The 21,150-nt window shown below is 39.9% G+C and overlaps 4 protein-coding genes across 11 annotated transcripts; all 4 read left to right on the forward strand.

Annotated features, from left to right (window-relative positions):
- The first annotated feature begins 1,144 nt into the window (after positions 1-1,144).
- Positions 1,145-2,250, forward strand: LOC111645817 (trace amine-associated receptor 4-like). 6 transcript variants are annotated; one of them, XM_023395126.1, is made up of 2 exons: positions 1,145-1,320; positions 1,440-2,250. In XM_023395126.1, exons 1-2 carry the CDS (start codon positions 1,145-1,147, stop codon positions 2,248-2,250), a joined length of 987 nt encoding a protein of 328 aa, XP_023250894.1. The 6 variants fall into 6 exon arrangements, with proteins under 6 accessions (XP_023250894.1, XP_087026864.1, XP_087026865.1 ...); XM_087170738.1 differs by having other exon boundaries at positions 1,157-1,323; positions 1,407-2,250; XM_087170739.1 differs by having other exon boundaries at positions 1,157-1,228; positions 1,444-2,250.
- Positions 2,251-8,632: 6,382 nt separating this feature from the next.
- On the forward strand, positions 8,633-9,623 carry LOC111645808 (trace amine-associated receptor 8a-like). Its single transcript, XM_023395117.2, has one exon. The coding sequence runs from the start codon at positions 8,724-8,726 to the stop codon at positions 9,462-9,464; it is 741 nt and encodes a 246-aa protein (XP_023250885.2). The 5' UTR covers positions 8,633-8,723; the 3' UTR covers positions 9,465-9,623.
- Positions 9,624-12,609: 2,986 nt separating this feature from the next.
- LOC111645856 (trace amine-associated receptor 13c-like) lies at positions 12,610-14,911 on the forward strand. The gene is made up of 2 exons (XM_087170759.1): positions 12,610-12,834; positions 13,154-14,911. The coding sequence occupies exons 1-2, from the start codon at positions 12,656-12,658 to the stop codon at positions 14,010-14,012; spliced, it is 1,038 nt and encodes a 345-aa protein (XP_087026885.1). The 5' UTR covers positions 12,610-12,655; the 3' UTR covers positions 14,013-14,911.
- Positions 14,912-19,177: 4,266 nt separating this feature from the next.
- On the forward strand, positions 19,178-20,697 carry LOC111645824 (trace amine-associated receptor 13c-like). Of its 3 annotated transcripts, none has more exons than XM_023395136.2 (2): positions 19,178-19,362; positions 19,878-20,697. In XM_023395136.2, the coding sequence occupies exons 1-2, from the start codon at positions 19,193-19,195 to the stop codon at positions 20,695-20,697; spliced, it is 990 nt and encodes a 329-aa protein (XP_023250904.1). In that variant the 5' UTR covers positions 19,178-19,192. The 3 variants fall into 3 exon arrangements, with proteins under 3 accessions (XP_023250904.1, XP_087026835.1, XP_087026836.1); XM_087170709.1 differs by having other exon boundaries at positions 19,193-19,368; positions 19,845-20,697; XM_087170710.1 differs by having other exon boundaries at positions 19,193-19,262; positions 19,877-20,697.
- The last annotated feature ends 453 nt before the right edge of the window (positions 20,698-21,150 follow it).

Here is a 21,150-nt window from a genome sequence, read left to right on the forward strand (position 1 = left end):
GGGGAATGGTGCAGACAGGTTTATTAACCAAAATACAGACATGAACAGACGATGTGAACAAACCCTGAACTAAACAGACGAACCGACACAGACAAAGGAAAGCACAAAGACTATATAGACAAGGGAGGCAAGGGTTATTGAACTAAGGTGACACACATTAGGGCGGAGCAGACAATCACCACACAGACACAGGACCAAGACAGGAAGCAAAAACACTGACACACAAGGAAACCAATTACAAAATAAAACAGGAAATGCGAAAGTCCAAAACAAAACTAACAAAAAGTGTTTGCCATAGCAAACCATGACAGGATCTACAATCTGTTTCATTCTTGTTTAATTGAATCGATTCTTACGTATCAGTTGGTATGATTCACTTTCACTAAAGGACAGGAACAGATTACAAGGTATTGTGACAGTTTGCACTAAGATTAAAGCGAAAAGCCTTAATGACCTGCCCTACCTATATAAGGTCAGGGCTCTGAACAAAGCCCAGAAAATTCTGGCCGATCCGAGTCATCCTTTGTTCAGGGAGTTCATGCGGCTTCTGTACAGTCGCAGGTACAAACTGCGAAGATGCAGAACTAATAGATTTAAGAAGTCTTTTGTCCTTGCTGCTGTTGATTTCTTAAATAACTCACTGTGATTTTATACGGCACACATTTCTTTTTACCAGCTGGAGCTTTATATTTTTTCAAGTATTGAATGTGAATCATTGTTTTACTGCGGTCGAATGCTAATGTTTGTGATCTCTTTGGCCACTGCTGGCTGCACAACAATTTGCCCCGTCGACGATAAACAAAGATATTTCAACCTTTCAACCCAATCTCTGTGGACTGCACATAACCATGCCAGGGCCAGCTTTTAATCAGAATGATATGATACATGATGAATGAATAATAAAGAGAAGTGAACTTGTGAACTTAACCCTCAATACTACAACTCAGGTGCTCTTGAGGGCTGTTATCCAACCTGTGGTGATGCTCAGTGGCCAGTGCACGAAACTGCTGTTGTTACATCAGAGGGGGAGGGCTTGGGAGTGGAGAAGGAGGAGAGAGGTCAATGAGGTGGGAAATATAATTAAACTGTAAGTAGAGGTTTGGTGAAAAAAGCTGCCAGAGCTCGGCGCCTTCTCCTCTTCCTCATGACGGAGGCCATGGAGGGAGCTGAGCTCTGCTTTCCACTACTCCTCAACTCCTCCTGCAAGAAGCCAGAGCCTCCTGGCTCCGTCACTTTGCTCTTTTACATCGTGCTGTCCGTCATCTCTCTGCTCACCGTGACTCTCAACCTGCTGGTCATCATCTCCATCGCCCACTTCAGGCACACACCTTTCACCTAATATGCAGTGATTATGTTATGTTGTGGTTTTTAACCATTACTGCTTTCTGCACAACTACGTTGATGATAGCATTCAGAGTGATGATATTTTTTCACTACAGGAAGCTCCACACCCCCACCAACCTCCTCCTCCTCTCCCTGGCTGTCTCAGATTTCCTTGTAGGCTCCTTGCTCATACCGGTCGAGATACTCATGACAGCAACCTGCTGGATGCTCGGCGACGTGATGTGTGCACTGTATTACATGTTACCTGTTATCATAATCACTTCCTCTGTAGCCAACATGGTGCTTATATCTGTTGATCGCTATATGGCTATTTGTGACCCTCTGCATTACCCCACCAAAGTCACTCTAAAAGTTGGCACAGTAAAAGTTCTCTTGTGTTGGAGTTATTCTAGTATAAATAGTGTTTTCCTTCTATATGACAACCTGAAGCAACCGGGCAGGTATAATTCCTGTAATGGGGAATGTGTGGTAAATATTTCAGGAACTGCTGATCTTGTTGTTGGTTTCATCCTCCCCATTACTGTCATCGTAGTTCTGTATACGAGAGTGTTCATGGTGGCAGTGTCTCAGGCTCGAGCCATGAAGTCCCACGTTGCATCTGTTTCTGTCAAGCATTTGAAGATCGTGAAAGTTAAGAGATCTGAGATGAAAGCAGCAAAGACACTCGGTATACTTATAGTTGTGTTTCTGATTTGTTACTCTCCATATTACTGTGTCTCCCTCTCAGGCCAGGACATCTTGATCGGCTCTTCAAATGAGGCCCTCATGATTTTTCTGATGTATTTTAATTCCTGTCTGAACCCCATCATCTACGCTCTTTTCTACCCCTGGTTTAAAAAAGCTACTCGAATCATTGTTACATTCAAGATACTGCAGAGTAACTCCTCTGAGGCCAACATACTGTGAGGGGATAGTATATTTTTAAGAACAGTTTTCTATTGTTGTTTGACTGGTTTCAGAAATCAAAAACAATTCATCCTCTGCACGATGGTGACAGAGATTAAAGGCTCTGGCTTGTTTGCTGAGCCAGAAAATACAGGACCTGTCTCACAGCACATTAGATTTTAGAGAAAATGATCCTTAAAAGATCTGATTCATGTTTCAATATTATTATTATTTTTAGCCTCCAAATGTGTGAAACAAGCCTTAAATAAAATACATTGTTGTTCCATGTTCGACCTATTTTGTGGATTTTCCATATTCATGAATGGGTGTCATGATGAATATAAACACTTCATGTACTGATTTCATCCCATGTTTGAAAAAAAGCGTTGCTCCTCAGACACATGGACCATAAAATATGTATTTCTTAAAGTACATAGTGAATATACTGATAAACAATTATGTAATTATTATAAATATATGTTTTGGAGTAAACTGTGAACTTAAAAAAGCCTGAGGTCAAAGTGCATCAACCACTGAGCGTTTTTTTAAAATTACGCTTCTGGTTTGTTTCATTTAAATATACATTGTGACATACGCTGCACTGTGCAGAGGTGCACAGAGACAAAGCGTCTGACTGACACTGAAAACCATAAATCACTTGTTGTGAATTTTTCTTGCATTCATCACAATATCAATTCTTATCAAAATAAGAGCTTCCTTTATCTATTAACATTCAGAGCTGTGACAGTCAGGCAAACAACTTCAGTTCTTTAGAGAAAGTTTATCGTGAATCCGCTGATGGATGTTCCCAAATTTGTTGTTTATCAGTTTCTTTGTTGTTGTATAGTGGCAATAAAGCTTTGTTAGTTCTTTCGGGGATTGTCTCCAAAGTTTTTGTTTTTGTTTGACACTTGACTTCATTACATGATGCACAAATATTAATACACCGCACTGTCGGGTCCCCTTGAGTCTTAATTAAATCAGAAAATTAAGCAGTGTTCAGTTTTGCCATAACAAAAACAAACACCCGTACAGATTCTGTTACTAAGGCTTTTGTCACTGAACAACTCTCAGTGTGCGGCCCATTAGCTGCAGCTAATACCTCTGTGGTGAGGACAGTTTTCACACCTGCTTGCACAACGATGTGATGATGACATCGGTGCAATTAAAGGTGTTAAGAGGAAAAAAAACAAACAACATGATGCAGTGTCTTCACATCAAAACACGATGTTGTTATTGTCTAAGAAACAAACGATTCAATGAAGTAAAAAGAAACTTTTTCAGCTGAGCTCTTGACCTTTAAACTGTTCCGATGCAACACCAGCACATCGACACATGATGCAGTCGTTGCTTAATTCAACCCCGATCACAAAAAAAGGCATAACAGCTCAGAACAATAGAGGTGAATGATATTTTGTTTGTGATATTTCAAAAACCCAGTGAGACTGTGTCTTTCTGAATAATCCAGACTGAACAGTTTGTCTGAGAACCCAGACGGTTTGATTGCGACACATTTCTGTTGTATTTGTAAAGTGTGATTTTCCATATTAAAGCAGCACAAATCAGATTTTTTTCTTACAGTTGTGAGGAAACTCTTTTGTGATTGAGATACAACATGTTTCAAAATGATCAATTATCATCGCAGCTGTAGAAGCCTTAAATTAACAATAAAACAAATCGGAAATCAACGACTTTGCCTCAAACAAGATGTTTATCTCCTTATTTAGCAGCGTCATCACTTCTATTATAATATTACAGCTGCAACATCATGCAGACCTGTCAAAATGAAACTCACAATACATTGAAAATATCATTTTAATCAACTCAATATGGATAATTCAGCAGTGTGTTATTCAATTACACAACTTCAGACAACACACACACACAGTGATGATGACCTCATTGAAAGGTGTCAGGGAAAGGAACAAACTTCTCCATGATGCAGTGTCTTCACATCAGAGCACACACACACACACACACACACACACACACACACACACACACACACACACACACACACACACACATTAGCTGCTGCTAATGGCTGAGTGCGTCTCCAGTTCAGAAAGTTTTCACACCTGCTTTCACTAGTGTCACATGACACCACAGCAATCAGAGGTGTTACTGCAAGACAGAATAAGTTGTAACATCAATACATGATGCAATCATTGTGAAGTAGACCAACTATTACCAGTAAACAGTTGTGTTTTTTTTAGCTGACATAATTTCAGTATTACATTCAAATGTGTGTAATGAAATTCCCCAAAATAATCAACAGATGATGCAATCTCTGCTGAAAGAACCAGGGGCCTGTTGCACAAAACACCCTAAGTTAAGATTTTCCCTTAAGGTTAAGGTTTCCTTAAAATACATTTTTTTAACTAACCATTTTTAATTAAATTTAAGGTTTTCTACTTATCTTAGTCTTATAATTAAGGAATCACTTAAAGTCATTTAAAACGGTTGCACAAAAGACTTTAACTTAGAGTAAGGAAAAAAACTAAAGGTACCTCTGGCTTTGTCTTGACTGCAACATGAAGAAAATGAACCTTTTAAGTCTCTGTGTAACTCTCTCAACTAAGGAGAAATTAAACCTTAAGTGTCATACTTAATTGGAAAACGTAAGGATTTGTGTGCAACTGGACCGTGATCATGAAAATCATAAAATAATGAACACATGTTGTCACTTCAGTGACAGCAGCCTTGCAAATAAGTTATAATTCTGTGGTGAATGCACTGTGACATACTGTATTTACCGTATAGCACAGTGAAATTACAACGTATGAAGAAATCTATGAGACATGTGGCCGAAGCGCATAATAACAAACTTCAGCAAATTCATTTATTAACTGAGTGACATTAAACATACTGAACCTGTAGATGTAGTCTAATCATAAACATGTCTTTCATTGAGGAACACGTATTGCACTAAATTACGTTGTGGTGGTAATGTAATCGCCGTCTATGTTCAGTGGCAATGTTTTATTTTTTGAAGAAATTAAGTTCTGCCTTTATCAGGTGGATGGCGATCATATAAAGTTCACATCCACTGTCCTGTCTGTGGTTAGGTTAAGGCAACAAAACGGTGAGTGCTGAGTTCATTATACAGCTAATATTTTAATGTCAGTAAAATGATCAATGCAAGACTTAATGGCCGAATCCCAATGTCCCCCCTAAGGCCCAAGTCCTGACGTCACCTGGTGAGTGATTCAGTGAAAGAGGCTGCAAAGGCTCAAAATGGTATAAAGAGGAATTGGGCAGCAGTTTATGACACATCACGTTACTTTGACGACGCCAAAACATGTCTGACCCTCTTCTCTGACCATGATGCATGCATTGTGCCGCTTTGCTCTGTACAACATCAGAAAAATCCAGAATGCCGCGGCCCGTCTGGTCTTCAATCAGCCTAAAAGAGCACAGTCACTCCACTCCTCATCGACCTACACTGGCTACCCATGGCCGCACTAATCGAATTCAAGTCAGTAATTCTCACCTTCAGGGTGACTTCTGGGTCTGCACCACCTACCTGAACTCAGTCACACCTTATGATCCTTCTTGGCCACTGTGTTCCTCCAAGGAATGTCGTCTGGCATCGCCACAATCGCAGTCCAGACTGTTCTTGTCTGTGGTTCTCCGATGGTGGAAAAAGCTACCAAATACACTTTTGGCGCATTTCTTTACTTGACCTTCTTGCAAGTACTTAGCACTTACAGCAAGGTTTCCTACTGCACTGAAGCTTGTCCCTCACCATAAAACCCAAACGCTAAAGCTAGTTCAAACCTGAACCCTAAAACCAAGTCTTAACCCTCAAACCAAGGCCAAAATGTCCTCACAACAATGGTCTCAAACCAAAGTTTTTCACACAACCATAGAAACACATGTATACACACACACACACACACACACACACACACACACACACACACACACACACACACACACACACACACCTCAGAAGTAACAAGTGAGAAGAGATTATTCTCAAGTGGAAACAAACTTTCCTTTAACATTTAATTTGCCTCTGGGCATAGTGTGTTAGCTGCTGCTAATGGCTGTGCACCTCTGTGGCTAGCAACGTTTACACACCTGAGTGTCAGATAATGACGCCAGTGTAATGAAAACAAACATGATGTAATGTCTTTGCACCAAAACTAGATACAGTTGGTGTTAAAGAAACAAAAGATTCTACAGAGATTTTCTTTCAGGGGAGATTGTATCTGTCACGTGCAGAAAAATTTCTGATGCAACCTCAATACACCAGCAAGTGATGCAATCATTGCTCCACTGATCAGTTCAGCCAAAGCACAAGAAAACATTTTAGACACTTACCACAAGTGGTCTATTTGTTTTTAGATATCATCCTCGTGCACAATATTTTGTTGTTTTTGGCACTAATCATAAGAACACTGTGTCTGTCTAGATAATCCACAAACTTTGCTGTGAACAGTTTGAAGAAATATTGTTTTTATAACCACTGATTTATTATAAGAACTGGATACCGGACTCAGAGATGGAGCCCAGTCACACAGCGCATAAGCCAAAAAATAAATAAATAAATGTTAACCTGGCTCACAGACTTCACATTGGGATGACGTCACACACATAACATGTTTTTCCAGCCTCAAGAGTTTTACAGACATAAAACCTTCATGGTTTAAACATTCATACAAAGATTAATAACCTCCTTGTTTAGTTTCACAGTCTTATAGATATAAATTTTATCATTGTGATCAAAAAGAAAATGCTTTTCAGGCTGCAAACGATTTTTTTCACTACAATACCACGAACGACCACTAGGACAAATTGGCAGCAAGGGTGGGTTATAATATGACAGTGAGGTGTGTCCACAATCCTGAGTGACCAGGACACATTACTGTTATAATATAATGTTTTTATGCCCAAACATAACATGAGAAAACTGTCTGGTGATTATGATCTAATACGTTTTATAAAATGATCATATGATCACAACATAACTGTATGAAAGGAGTTTAAAGGTTGTTGTGGCTGTTGGGTCAGTTCATGATGGACGTTGGAGCTGCTATAGAAACAGTTTCAACAGTTGGGTCCATTGATAAAATGGATGCACCCATAAATCTAACATGGTACGGCCTCTGCCAAATATTGCGTTCACATCATATTGTTCAGACTGTGCGGCCAGGTGAGTGGACAAACGGTTTCTATCAGCCTCTAACTCATAAAGTTGGAGCTACGCAGGATTTCTGATTTGGTACCACGGGCATTAAATGGTACAAAAACATGTACAAATGACTTTAGGCTTTCTGGTTGATCCTATTAAGTCAAAATTAAGTTACACAGTTAATTATGATGTTATCTGTGTCTCTCACAAGCCCTTTTTTGCTGTTGTGGTTACAGGAACTGAAACAGACTGAAAGCAACCTGTTGGAATTTAACACCCAATGTCCAGTGTCTGTGGATGCATCGGCCAGTAGCTCGACTACACCTGCACCATCCAGCAGCTTTTGTTGTAGTATCATTGTCACGATTGCTGGTAGCAGCACAGGAAGGGCAGGTGGACTGGGAGCCGAAGAATGGAGCTGAGGATCCTGGGCAAATGACCCAGGTCTGGTTGTGTGTCAGCAGGGGCTGCTGACTGGAGATCAGGTAGGGCATTGGTAGAGACTGGGGACAAGTTGCAGACTTGATATCGGCCGACGCAGAAACAGACGAAATGTCGGCCGGGACAGTCAACTCTTGAACAAACCCTGTTCCCCATGGTGTTGTTTTCCTCCACTGTACTTACTGTAAGTACCAGTAGCAACCTGTAATTTTTTTATGACGACTGTATTCATACGACAAAACTACACTCTAAATCTCGGGCTCGGTTACCAGTATTGATTTAGGAATATAGGAATATTGTTGAAATGTGAGAGAGAGGACGGATATGAAAAAAAAACATGACAGAAATCTTGAGGGAGGATGGAGGATGGAGTCTCTAAGTAAGGGAAACGTGAGCTGTAGTGTGGCCGAGGAAGAGGGAGGAAGAAGATAAAAGAGCTGAATGACAAAGAGTTGTGGCCAGAAAGCTGCCAGAGCTCGGCAGCCTCTCCTCTCCGATGATGATGGAAGCCCTGGACGGAGCTGACCTCTGCTTTCCACGACTGAACTCCTCCTGCAAAAAGCCCACACAGCCGCACACCGAGGCCATGCTGATTTATGTTCTGCTTTCCACCATTTCTCTTATCACTGTGGCTCTTAACCTGCTGGTCATCATCTCCATCGCCCACTTCAGGCAGAGATAATAATCTAAAATGTTATATTTCATGAAGTAACTTAACTTTGATCTGTTATTTTGTGCTTGTTTGACAATTATTAAGTCTCTAATTGCAGAAACTAATGAAATAATGTGATATGGCTGGATGATTACAGTATGTTTAGTGATGCTACTCTCCCTCTCCAGGCAGCTCCACACTCCCACCAACCTCCTTCTCCTCTCTCTGGCTGTCTCAGACCTTCTTGTGGGCTTCGTGCTGATGCCCGTTGAAATCATCTACATAGAGGCATGCTGGTTTCTCGGCGACATTCTGTGCACTCTGTATTACGTTGTAGACTACGTCATCACCTCTGCCTCAGTGGCCAACATGGTGCTCATATCAGCCGACCGCTACATTGCTATTTGTGACCCTCTGCGTTACCCCACCAAAGTCACTAAGACAAAAGTACAAATCAGTGTGTGTTTGTGCTGGCTTTGCTCTGTTTTCTATAGGATTCTCCTCTTACATGATCACCTGCAACAACCAGGCAGGTCTAACTCCTGTTTTGGAGAGTGTGTGGTTGTCATCAACAACACTGCGGGGGTTGTCGACCTTGTTTTCACCTTTATTATACCCATTACTCTCATTATAGTTCTGTATTTGAGAGTGTTTGTGGTGGCTGTGTCTCAGGCTCGAGCCATGCGCTCGCACATTGCAGCAACCCAACGTTCAGGGACTGTAACTGTGAAGAAAATGGAAATGAAGGCAGCCAGGGCTCTTGGCATTGTTGTGGTTGTGTTTCTGGTTTGTTTCTGTCCGTACTACTTCCCCGCTCTGGCAGGCGAAGACACTTCAATCGATGCTTCATCTGTAGCCTTTGAGCTCTGGCTGGCGCATTTTAACTCCTGTTTGAACCCTGTTATCTACGCTTTTTTCTACCCCTGGTTCAGAAAATGTATAAAACTCATTCTGACACTTCAGATACTGAAGCCTGGCTCCCGTGATACTAAACTACTATAGTGAAACACAGGGGTATTAGAACTGTTCTTTATTAAATGTAAAAGGCATTAGTTTATGGCTTATGTTGTTCAGCACAAAAATCGAGGCTCAAGTGAAAACCTGTTATTGTTCTTTAACTTTACTGTATATGTGTGTAGACATTAAACTCTTGATCAATCATTCTGCTATCAAACTGCATCTATTAGCGGCATACTGTGCCTGTATGTATGTGTGTGTATATACATGAATGTGTGAATATACTTTGGTAATAACAATTTAAACATAAACATAAGCACACAATCATTTAAACATGAAGTCAATGTAAGATCAGTTGTGTTATAGTGATTGAGGATAGTTTCCCCTCTCCTGTAGCTTTGTTTTAGAAAATCTCTAACTCCCTTTTGGTTTAAGATGAGAGTATTGTTTAAACATAAAATTAATTGAAAATCCTAAGAGCAATAAGACTGGGCCCGAGTTTAATCCACCTCAAGATTCCCTGTTTCTTGGTAAATAGTTCACTACATGGTCAAGTCAATCTCAACTTTGAAAGTTAGGAGTAGCACAGGAATAAATATACTATCACCTCAAACAACTCAAGGCCAAACAGCATGTGTTCTTCATGTGGCAGTGTATGTGGTATTTTCATGTTCAGCTCAAGCCAGAAACATGCACTAGTGCAAAACTCAATTTCTCCTAATCTGATTCATACATTAAGTGTGAAGGTATAACATTTTCTTATTTTGGTTTTCAAAACCAAAACATATTTTAGCTTTTGTTTTGTTTTCTCCTGTCAGAAATTATATAATCAACAGAACATAACAACATTTCTATCTTTAAATCATAAAGACGTGCATTTGGTAATATTTATTTTGCAAGAAACTGTTTTGGTCGACTCTAATCTTGATTATTAACTGCAGTTGTGCAAGTGGCGGCAGGAGCTAAAACAGGAAGCAGTTATAACAAGGGGAAATCGTATCGGTAAAGGAGCATAAAAGGTGCAAACAGTAAACATACAGGCCTTGATCCAAACTGTAGGGGGGGCATTATTAGAACCTTAACCTTCACCTTAACAACTGAATGTCTGACCTTAACCCTGCTGCTGTTGTGGCAGACCATGCTGCTCATGGGAAAGCAGCCATTACCCATGTATCACTCATTTCCCTCATCTTGAGAAAGTAACTTACTCATAGAGTATTCCATTAACAATTCTTTGGATCAGTAGAATGTTTTTCTTGAATTGATCAACTGATATAAGACAGTTCAGTTCAACAGACTAATGTTGTAACTATAAATTGACCGTTTACTGTAAATACCTCCACAGGTAGAATTGATGGAAAAACAATTTTAGATTTCAAATATGTATGATCCCCTTTATGAATCGCCACCTTAACGTGGCAGAGGGGTTTGTGTGTCTCAGTAATCCTGGGAGCTGTGTTGTCACCTCCCCGCACAGCACTGTCACTGCAACCAAACTCCTGTAGAGGTGCTGGACTCAGTCCAGGTACTCAGGAGCCCTCAGTTGAACGCCGCTGGGTTTGGGTTCCTACCAGAGAACGAGAGGGTCGCTTCATTAGCTGGAAGTCACTGAGGGAAGGCTCTGACTGCTGTCTGTGTTTATGCACTGAACAACAGTTCAGGCCTACCCGGGCTTCTTGGAGTCTTTGGGTGGAGTCCTGAAAGGGGCACCACCCGGGGACTCTGTAGTTCTTCTGGGGGACTTCAATGTTCATGTGGACAATGACGAAGAAACCTGGAGGGGGTAGATTTGGGGAAATGGCCCGCCTGATCTGAACCCGAGTGGTGTTTTGTTATTGGACTTGTGTGCTAGCCATGGATTTGGCAGAACAAACACCATGATTGAGCATAAGGTAGTTCATAAGTGTACTAGGCACCTTAAAACCTTAGGCATAAGATCAATGATCGAATTTGTGGTTGTATCATCTGATCTGCTGCAACATGTCTTGAACACTCAGTTGAAGAGAGGTACAGAGCTGTTAACTGATCACCAAGCAAACCCAAATGAGTAGTGAGGGTGAACTGGAAACGTCTGGCCCAGGCCCCTGTCTGTAAGTCCGACCTCTGGAAGAGTTTCTCATATCCATAACCATCAACCACCTCATGAGCTCTGGGTCCTGGGTCATAACCGACAGGGTTGCACAACTTGAACTGCATGGAATACACATATTGCATAATTGTATTGTGAGCAGACAGCAGTGTATGTGCCATGGAGACGTCATGGAGACATATGTCTTGCCTGAAAATGGAAACAGGCAGAAAAAATGGAAAGAAGGGAGAATGTCAGCTGAAATAGGTCCACAATGGCAGGCATATACCAACAACCTACATCCAGTTAGTCAGGCCAGAGTAGACTTGACCAGTGTGTTTTCTCCTCTTGATATTGCAGTCCTTGAATTGGTGTAATTAAAGTTTCCAGCTACAATGAAACCCCCCTAAGGATAAGCATTCTGCCATTTCTATTGCAGTCAGCAGATAACCAAGTACTACATTTGTGTTAGCATCTGGTGGGCTATATACAGCTGTGACAATAACACCAGAAAGCTCCCATGGTAGGTAGAAGGGTCTAGTGCCAGTAATTCTAAGTTAGTGGAACAGTACAATGATGGCCGTGCTTGTACACCTGTTATTGTTAATGTACATACACAGTCCACCTGTGCGGCCCTTGTTGCAGTCACAGGGATCTCGCACAACAGGTGGAAATGATGTGACATGACTATCCATGGTCTATTTTGTAGGAAAGAGACTCAATACTGGAGTGGAAATTGCGGGGTGCGGTGGTTTGTGAGGAGAATGTCTTAGCTTAATTATGAATTGTTCCAATATGTGGGAATTTTCTGCCACCAAATGAAAAAAAACAAACAAAAAGGAAAGAAAAGCGTGGCACTGTTTCCAGGAATCAATGTGCAGACGTAGCCTTTTGAAAAAAAAATGCAATAAATAAAACATTATTATTTTGTCTGTTTACTTTTTAAAGATTTACAATTTACTTTGCCTGACTACGTTCAATAACACAGGGAGCCAGAGTTTGACATACTGGGATTTGGCCTTCTGATAATATAGAATTTGCATTTGACAGGGGAGAAAGAAAGAGATAAATCAGTTGTATGACAAAGGGTTTCACTCAGAAAGCTGTGAGCACTCAGCAGCTTCTCCTCTCTCTCTCTCTCTCTCTCTCTCTCTCTCTCTCTCTGAATATGGGGGGCCAGCTAGGAGACGAACTTTGCTATCCCCAATACCACAACGCTTCCTGCAGGAAGGCGATGCACTCTCAATCGGAAGACACGATTCTTCATAGTCTGCTCTCCTGCATCACTCTGTTCACTGTGGTTCTGAACCTGCTGGTCATCATCTCTATCTCCCACTTCAGGCAGAGATAGAATTTCTCTGCATGGCCTAAAAAATGTTTTTCTTAAATTATTTCTATCATCCTGCTGATGAAAACATTTACAGATTAGAACACATTCATATTATTTTTGTGTTTAACATGTGATATACTTCTGTGTTTATGATTGTTACTTGTCACTTGATATATACTGTAGAAATATAGTGTTTAGGCCTTTGATTAATGCATATGAGGTATTTGAAATATTTTTACAACTGCTATGCTGTAATATATTTATTCATGTTGTTACAGTACAGTTCATGCATTTAGAGTTATAACTGTTATTAACACTTATTTTTACAACTGCTACAATTAACAGTGTGTTTGTGTTGAAATTCTCTCATTTCAGGCAGCTCCACACCTCCACCAACCTCCTCCTCCTCTCTCTGGCTGTCGCAGACTTCCTTGTGGGCCTCCTGCAGATGCCAGCTGAAATCCATGTGTTGGGAGGCTGCTGGATGCTGGGTGACTTTATATGTGCTGTGAATTACTTTTTAGGTTACCTCACTGTCAGTGTTTCAGTAGGAAACATGGTGCTCATATCAATTGACCGCTATATGGCAATTTGTGACCCCATGTTTTACTCCACTAAAGTCACTCTGAGAAGAGTTCAATACTGTGTTTGTCTGTGTTGGATATTTTCTGGTGTGCACAGCGCTTGGATACTGAGAATTTTCTTAAAACAACCCAACATGTATAACGCCTGTTATGGAGAGTGTGTAGTCGTACTTAGTTATGTTGAAACATCTGCTGACCTTTTCTTTACCTTTTTAGGCCCCATTGTTGTCATCACAATTTTGTACTTGCTAGTATTTGTGGTGGCTGTGTCTCAGGCTCGTGCCATGCGCTCTCACGTTGCAACTGTCACACTTCAGCGTTCAGAGACTGTGAAAGCTAAGAAATCTGAATTGAAAGCAGCCAGGACTCTTGGGGTTGTTATAGCTGCATTCATTCTGTGCAACAGTCCATATTATTGTTTCATTGTTGCAGCTGAATACAATTTGATAGGGGCATCAACTGCATACATCGAGCTTTGGCTATTGTATTTCAACTCCTGTCTAAACCCTGTAATCTATGTGTTTTTCTACCCCTGGTTCAGAAAATCTATTAAACACATTGTTACACTTCAGATTCTGCAGCCTGGCTCCAGTGAGGCCAATTTAATGTAGAAAGAGACTGTGATGGATTTACTGAAACCAGTTATTTTCTTGTGAGGGGGAAATTATTCCTATATTATCTTCAATACACTCAATCCACACAGCTCAAAGCTGTGAAAATAATTTTTAAAACATTGACAAAATTACTGTATGTTGATCGACTATGAATTCACATATACAGACCCTTTCCAAAAAATTAGAATATCATGGAAAAGTTATTTAATTTCCATAATTCCATTCAAAAAGTTAAACTTTCATAGATTATAGAGTCAGGGCCCACAATTTAAACGATTTCAAATATTTATTTGTTTATTTTTACATAATTTGGGCTTCCAGCTCATAAAACCCACGAAAAACAGGAATTTAAAAAATTAGAATACTGTGAAGAAATCAGCCCAAATTTTACAGGGCATGAGTGTTTTAAGCTGAGTTCGGTTCAATATGGGGAAGACTGCAGACATGACAACTGGCCAGAAGACCAGATCTGTATATCTGTCTCTACCAGACAATGTTATTTGCTTGTGATTACACATGCATATTCTGTGCAATCTGACTACAGTCATCCAATTTGAAGGAAAACTTTGAAAGAAAAATGCTGTTGTTGGGGGGGGAATTATGGCAACATGTGTATCCAGTAACACCTGGATACCTATGGGGATACCTGCTAAATCTTAGCTCTGAATAGGAGCCAGGTTTCAGGGTACAGTACGGAAAATGACTGAATTTCATGATTTCAATCACAATCACTCAGATATTGTTATCCCCGAATGATACTATGATTACATGAGATAAAAGCCACGTCATGTTTTGCAGCTAAGAACTGGCACCTTTCCAGTTCAAGCACCAGTGACTTATTTTGCTGATTATGAAACTGTGTTTTGTTTTTTTAAATAAACAAATGTAAATCTTGACATTTTGATCTTTTTTTTGTCCATAAACCAAATAGAATAAGAGTATTGATATAGTTCGGCACCAATACGCACTATCAATAAGAGAGGCTGTATCAATAAAATCCTTATCACCCATTTTATCCTAAAACATGTAATAATAATAATAATGATAATAATAACTAGAAAATTCCTAGAGAACTTTTGAATGTTCCTGCTGCTTGGTGCGTGTACTTCACTCCTCATGTTTCAATCTGCACAAAAGACATTGCTTTCAATTTCATCCATGTCATAGAGACTTGTTTTTTTTTTTTTTTTTTTAAATGCAAAAGATATAATCGCAGTGCATTATTGAGAGTTATTGCAACACATTACAACAGACCTGCATTGTAAAATAGAGTGAAATGACTTGGAAAAATAAATGTTAAACAGAATAATTTTAACTCATCTTAACATTTTATAGTTGAAATATACATAGATACGTATACAAAAAAATAAAACAATGAAAACAATACTACAACTATGTATGAAAAGGTTTTACAATGACAAAACAAAAGGTATTGATTAGGGGATGTTCAAAAGATCACAGTATAGACAACATCTGTTATGTACAGGGATAATACCACAAGGTGTTGATGTAATGTAATTGATAATTGATGAGGCCAGATGCAGAAGAAAAGGCTGGTGCTGGTCCATTATTGGTGAAGATTAGACTGGAATTCTGGTCCTGACACAGACAAACATGTGATACGACAATTTGTTTAGATCAAACAAGTTATTTATATTCAAACATTATCGTTATTATTGTGTGTGTGTGTGCAATAAATACTGAGGATAGATGTGAATATTCAAAAATAAACACAGTTTGAATATTACTTTTTTATAATATAAAGTGTAAATGCTAGGAAATAAAGGGTAAACAACTATAGGTGTGATAAGACTTCAATGTACACACACTATATAACCAACAAATTGAGTAGTACAAATATGGATATACTGCAAAATACACAATATAGGCAGCGGTATATTCATTATTAAGAATCAGCAGTACATGTATACAACATGTACATGAACATGTGTACACTATGGGTCTGATTTAATCACAGTGGTATAGACAAGTCTTACTTTTAAAAGTGAATGATAGCATGTTACTCACCTGGACCCTCCTCACTGTGTCTGGACTCTCTGCCGTTGGTGAAACAGGTGGAGGCGGTATTGTATCTGTACTGGCTCAGGTCCTGATAAAGACAGAGGTATGCTGAAATATCCTGAGAAATGTAAAGACCTAGTGCACTTTCAATCATGGCTGATCTCCTAACAGTAATGTAAAGTGGTTACAACATGGTGAACCGATCGACGTGTATTCACTCGGTCTGCTGGGTCCATACAATCTCAAGTTACAGTCATCGGTTACAAAATGAACCTAAAGTTACTGACGTCACTAACTGTACAACAGCTGAGAGCAACAGACATAATTGTATTAACCGCTAAAACGTCTGTCAACAACATCAATATCACCACCTGAAATGTTTGTCAGTATGGTTTGTCAGTCATTGCACTGATTATACTTTTAGCTAAAGAGCTAACATTGATGTTACTCACCATGCTAACAAGAAAGTTGCGAGCTCGGCATCAAACCGCATCTCTTCACTCTCAGGAGCTGTCTCCAGCGGTGGAAAGCCTCATCAAGGTTTACTCGTGTTGCTTCTTTTCTTTGCCGTTGAATGTAGTTTCCTGTCGGGAGTGGTCCTTCGGGATGCAGACGAATATCTCCTTTTAGGAGGTTCAGCCATTCCTGTGTTTCTGTGATGCTAACTTCAAGTGCTGTCGGAAGTTGTTCTTCTTTGTGGGACTGAGGGCAGACTTGACGCGCCACTGACTCATACAGCCTCTAGTGTCACAAAGTGGTATTACAACACAGGACAGGTTGGGGCTGGCTGGTAAGCATGCACATTTCAGTAGATATCTCTCAAGTAAAACAGATGGAGGTCTTGATCATGACATAATCACTGTGGCTGCTTCACACACTGTTGATAGTGTTAATTCATTTTTTGAACATTTTAAAATAAAGTTCTGGCCACATCTTATATTGCAACTTTACAGCACAACCAAACACCAAAGCTGACATTTAAAAGTAAAGTTACATGTTCTTTGCCCACATTGCAAACCAACTTACAGTTTTGACACTTAAATTAAAACCAAAACATTGAGCTTAACTTGACAAATATTGACACATTTGATGCATAGAAAACATTTTGATTTGCTTTGACAATATATAAACATATACTTCAAATATAACACAATTTGTGACATACAAATGTTTGTACTTGCCCATTTTGCATTCAGGTCAGTAGATATCACACTGTTCACATGAAGCAGCAAGATATAAACCCTTTGAGGAACCCCTTTGCTGAGAAAGTAAAACCTCCCACGCTGTGGGATTTAGGCGCAGTACCTGGCAGTGGATTTCTGCAAGCAAAGAAAATATAACAGCCCGGGATATTTACTCACAGAGTATTTCACTTACTGACCGGATGGACACCAAAAGCCATCATGACTGCTCACAGAGCCACCGCAGTCATGATGGCTTTTGGTGTCCATATATAAAAACAGTCATGGCGCATTGTTATCTCAGTCACCGTATTGCACAGTCTTTATGTTACGACCCAGCTAGGGGAAGCAGCTGGGAAAAGGGAAGCAACATAAAACCAGGTGTTATTGGTAAATCAAATTTATTGCGTAACCAGGAGGGTAAATAAGTAAACAAATATACTAACAAGGCAAAAGGATAACTGAAGTAGGGGAACAGGTGGCAAAAAAAGAGCCTAACTATGCGATTCTAACCAACCCAAAAACACAAGAGGCGGCACCCCTGTTCTTAATGTGTCCAACAGTCTTTTTCTAAGGGTGTGATGCACAATCAGAATTTTAAACTTAGCCCAGTCCCCAACAATCACTACCAGCATCTCAAACCAAATCACAAATTACAAACACGTTCACAAAGGAGGTACAGAGGCGAGCTGCCTATCATTTCAGCTGCCACTAATGATGTGCGGGCCGGGCTCTTAAACTCTTTTCCTCTGAATGCTTAAACAGCTGCAGCTGTGGTGAGGACTGGCAGGATCATTGTCACACCAATAGGAGAAGCCGGCTGTGGAGTTGGAGGCTCTTCCTCTCTGCTCCGATCAATCGCGTTATGGAGGAATTACTAAAAAGGGTCACTTCTGCTTTTCTCTGGAAATCAGCTCCTGAATTTGTTTTGCACTTTGTTGGTTCGAACACCTGTGTCTAGCTGGAAGACACAGAACTGGGTGTGATTTTGACTTGGCGAGCCTCTTCGACGACTGCTATTTGTGAAAAAATTGTAACTCCTATCAGAACCATGAGCAGACCATGACTGGCACAAGACCTGCATGCACTGCACATCTGGTTTTGGTGTTTCTACAGCCAAAAATTTGGACACAGGAGTGAGTTACAAAAAGAGTCACTTCTGCTTTTTTCTGGAAATCAGCTCTGAATTTGTATTGTAGTCAGTGGGGGAGGTGGAGGGCACTCCCATCACTTTGAGGCTCACTATTCAAATTCTGTAAGTCTCTGTGCTAAGGTAGACACTTTCTATGAAACAAGAAAAACACCCATGATAAAGTCTGAAACGGTCTAAAAATGACTCAAAGCATAAACTGCGATTTTGTGTAAACCGAGATAGTTGTCAAAATACCGATTTAACCCAAAAGAGTCTCAAGGCTTGTGATATCTGAAATTTGGGCCTTTAAGGGCCTTCTCCCTGTTCTTTGTCCCTTCAATTTGGAGGTTGACGCCAGTGCTACAGGCAAAGCAGCTGTACTACTGAAGGAAGATGTGGTTGGTATAGACCATCAGCTACTTGTACTAGAAGTTTCTAAAGCACCAGAAAAATATTTAACAGAAAATACATCTTGTTGTTGCCACTGCAACACTGAAACTATGTATTGGCACTGGCCAGTCACCATGTGGTTGGATTTATTGATGAAAGTTTTCATTATAAAAATCAGAAAAGAAGATGTGGGAAAATGTTTTAGCAGTCCTGAGTAGACCACCTCCATGTTTGTTTTAAATCTTTTTATTTGACATTGTTTTAATCGTGTAGTTACAGTTAACATTGTCAACAGGTAGTTAGATATGAGGAAAGTATGACATAGTCAGCCCTCTGAATAGTTGAATTTTGAATGTGGGAGGGGAGGAAGGAGAGAGATAAATCAGCTGTATGCCAAAGAGCTGTACTCAGAGAGCTGACAGAGCCCAGCAGCTTCTCCTCTCTCTCAGAATATGGAGGCCCTGGAAGAAGATGAACTCTGCTTTCCCCAACTCAACAACTCCTGCAGAAAGACAATGCATTCTCACTTGGAGGCCACACTGATTTACAGTCTGCTGTCCTTCATCACTCTGCTCACTGTGGTTCTGAACCTGCTGGTCATCATCTCTATCTCCCACTTCAGGCAGAGATAGAATTTCTCTGCATGGCCTACAAAATTATCATCATTTTGCTTGCTGATGAAAACATTTGCAGATTAGAACATACAGACAGTAGTTTTATCTTCATGCTTAACATATAAGCATGTGTAGAACACATGCTTATATGTTTATCAGTGTTACTGTGAAAGCTAATGATCAGTATGATTATGGTGCTTTTGAGATTGTCAGCAAAAACACTATTGGAAAAATGATTACGAATGATTTGTCACATATCTGGCTGCTGCACATCCACTAACCTTCTCCTCTAGGATTAAAATGAGAAATAGAAATATACATAGATGTTTTCTTGTTTCTGCCTTTGATGAACGCATACTGGTTATTTGAAAGTGCTTTTACAACTGTAATGATCTGATTTATTTATTCATGTTGTTACAATACAGTTCATACATTTAGAATTATAACTGTCATTAACACTTGTTTTTACACCTGCTAGCCTACATCTAACATTGTGTTCATTGTTGATATTGTATCTTTTCAGGCAGCTCCACACCACCACCAACCTCCTCCTCCTCTCTCTGGCTGTCGCAGACTTCCTTGTTGGTCTCCTGCAGATGCCAGGTGAAATCCTCCTTTTCCGAGGCTGCTGGATCCTTGGTGACTTTTTATGTGCTGTGAATTACTTTTTAGGTTACCTCACTGTCAGTGTTTCAGTAGGAAGCATGGTGCTAATATCAATTGACCGCTATATGGCAATTTGTGACCCCATGTTTTACAACACCAAAGTCACTCTGAGAAGAGTTCAATACTGTGTTTATCTGTGTTGGATATTTTCTGTTGTGCACAGCGCTTGGATACTGAGGGATTTCTTAAAACAACCCGACAGGTATAACACCTGTTATGGAGAGTGTGTAGTCGTACTTACTTATCTTGAAACAGCTGCAGATCTTCTTTTTACCTTTTTAGGCCCCATTGTTGTCATCACAATTTTGTATCTGAGAGTATTTGTGGTGGCTGTGTCTCAGGCTCGTGCCATGCGCTCTCACATTGCAGCTGTCACACTTCAGCGTTCAGAGACTGTGAAAGCTAAGAAATCTGAATTGAAAGCAGCCAGGACTCTTGGTGTCGTTATAGTTGCATTTCTTCTGTGCAACAGCCCATATTATTGTTTCATTGTTGCGATTGAGAACAACTTGATTGGGGTATCAACTGCAGGCATTGAGATTTGGTTGTTGTATTTCAACTCCTGTGTAAACCCTGTGATCTATGTGTTTTTCTACCCCTGGTTCAGAAAATCTATTAAACACATTGTTACACTTCAGATTCTGCAGCCTGGCTCCAGTCAGGCCAATTTAATGTAGAAAGAGACTGTGATGAATTTACTGAAACCAGTTATTTTTCTGTGAAGGGGAAATTATTATTGCATTGTCTTAAAATACACTGAATGTACATGTCTCAAAGTTTGCAGATTCATGTTAATTGAATAGAATTGCCATTATATTCATATATACAGTAAGGAAATGTTTTATTACTTAACAAACAATCACTGACCATTGTTATCCTCTTATTCAGATATGATAACCTGAGATAAAAGCCACATGTAATGTTTTACAGCTGCTAGTTCAGAGCACTGACACCTGTTTTATTCCAGTTCAAGCACAAGTGACTTGCTTTCACTGACCGAGAAACAGTGTTTTGTTTTTTAATAAATAAATGTAAATTTTGTTCTCAATTTGTTCTCTTCTTTACCTTAATCATATGGAATCAACAAGAGTATTGATAAAGTTCAGAACCGATAAGCACTAACAATAAGA

This window comes from Seriola lalandi, unplaced genomic scaffold, assembly GCF_002814215.2.
Source record: "Seriola lalandi dorsalis isolate HSWRI2012SDOR001 ecotype SW California unplaced genomic scaffold, Sedor1 jcf7180002054958, whole genome shotgun sequence".
Taxonomy (NCBI): Eukaryota; Metazoa; Chordata; class Actinopteri; order Carangiformes; family Carangidae; genus Seriola; species Seriola lalandi.

Bases quoted from the DNA above. Each gene is read 5' to 3' on its own strand.
- LOC111645817 (XM_087170738.1), top strand. From the start codon at position 1,157: ATGGAGGGAGCTGAGCTCTGCTTTCCACTACTCCTCAACTCCTCCTGC. The intron at 1,324-1,406 runs CACACCTTTCAC...TACGTTGATGAT, and splicing joins TCCATCGCCCACTTCAGGCA to AGCATTCAGAGTGATGATAT.
- LOC111645808 (XM_023395117.2), top strand. From the start codon at position 8,724: ATGCCCGTTGAAATCATCTACATAGAGGCATGCTGGTTTCTCGGCGAC.
- LOC111645856 (XM_087170759.1), top strand. From the start codon at position 12,656: ATGGGGGGCCAGCTAGGAGACGAACTTTGCTATCCCCAATACCACAAC. The intron at 12,835-13,153 runs ATAGAATTTCTC...TACAACTGCTAC, and splicing joins ATCTCCCACTTCAGGCAGAG to AATTAACAGTGTGTTTGTGT.
- LOC111645824 (XM_087170709.1), top strand. From the start codon at position 19,193: ATGGAGGCCCTGGAAGAAGATGAACTCTGCTTTCCCCAACTCAACAAC. The intron at 19,369-19,844 runs ATAGAATTTCTC...CCTACATCTAAC, and splicing joins ATCTCCCACTTCAGGCAGAG to ATTGTGTTCATTGTTGATAT.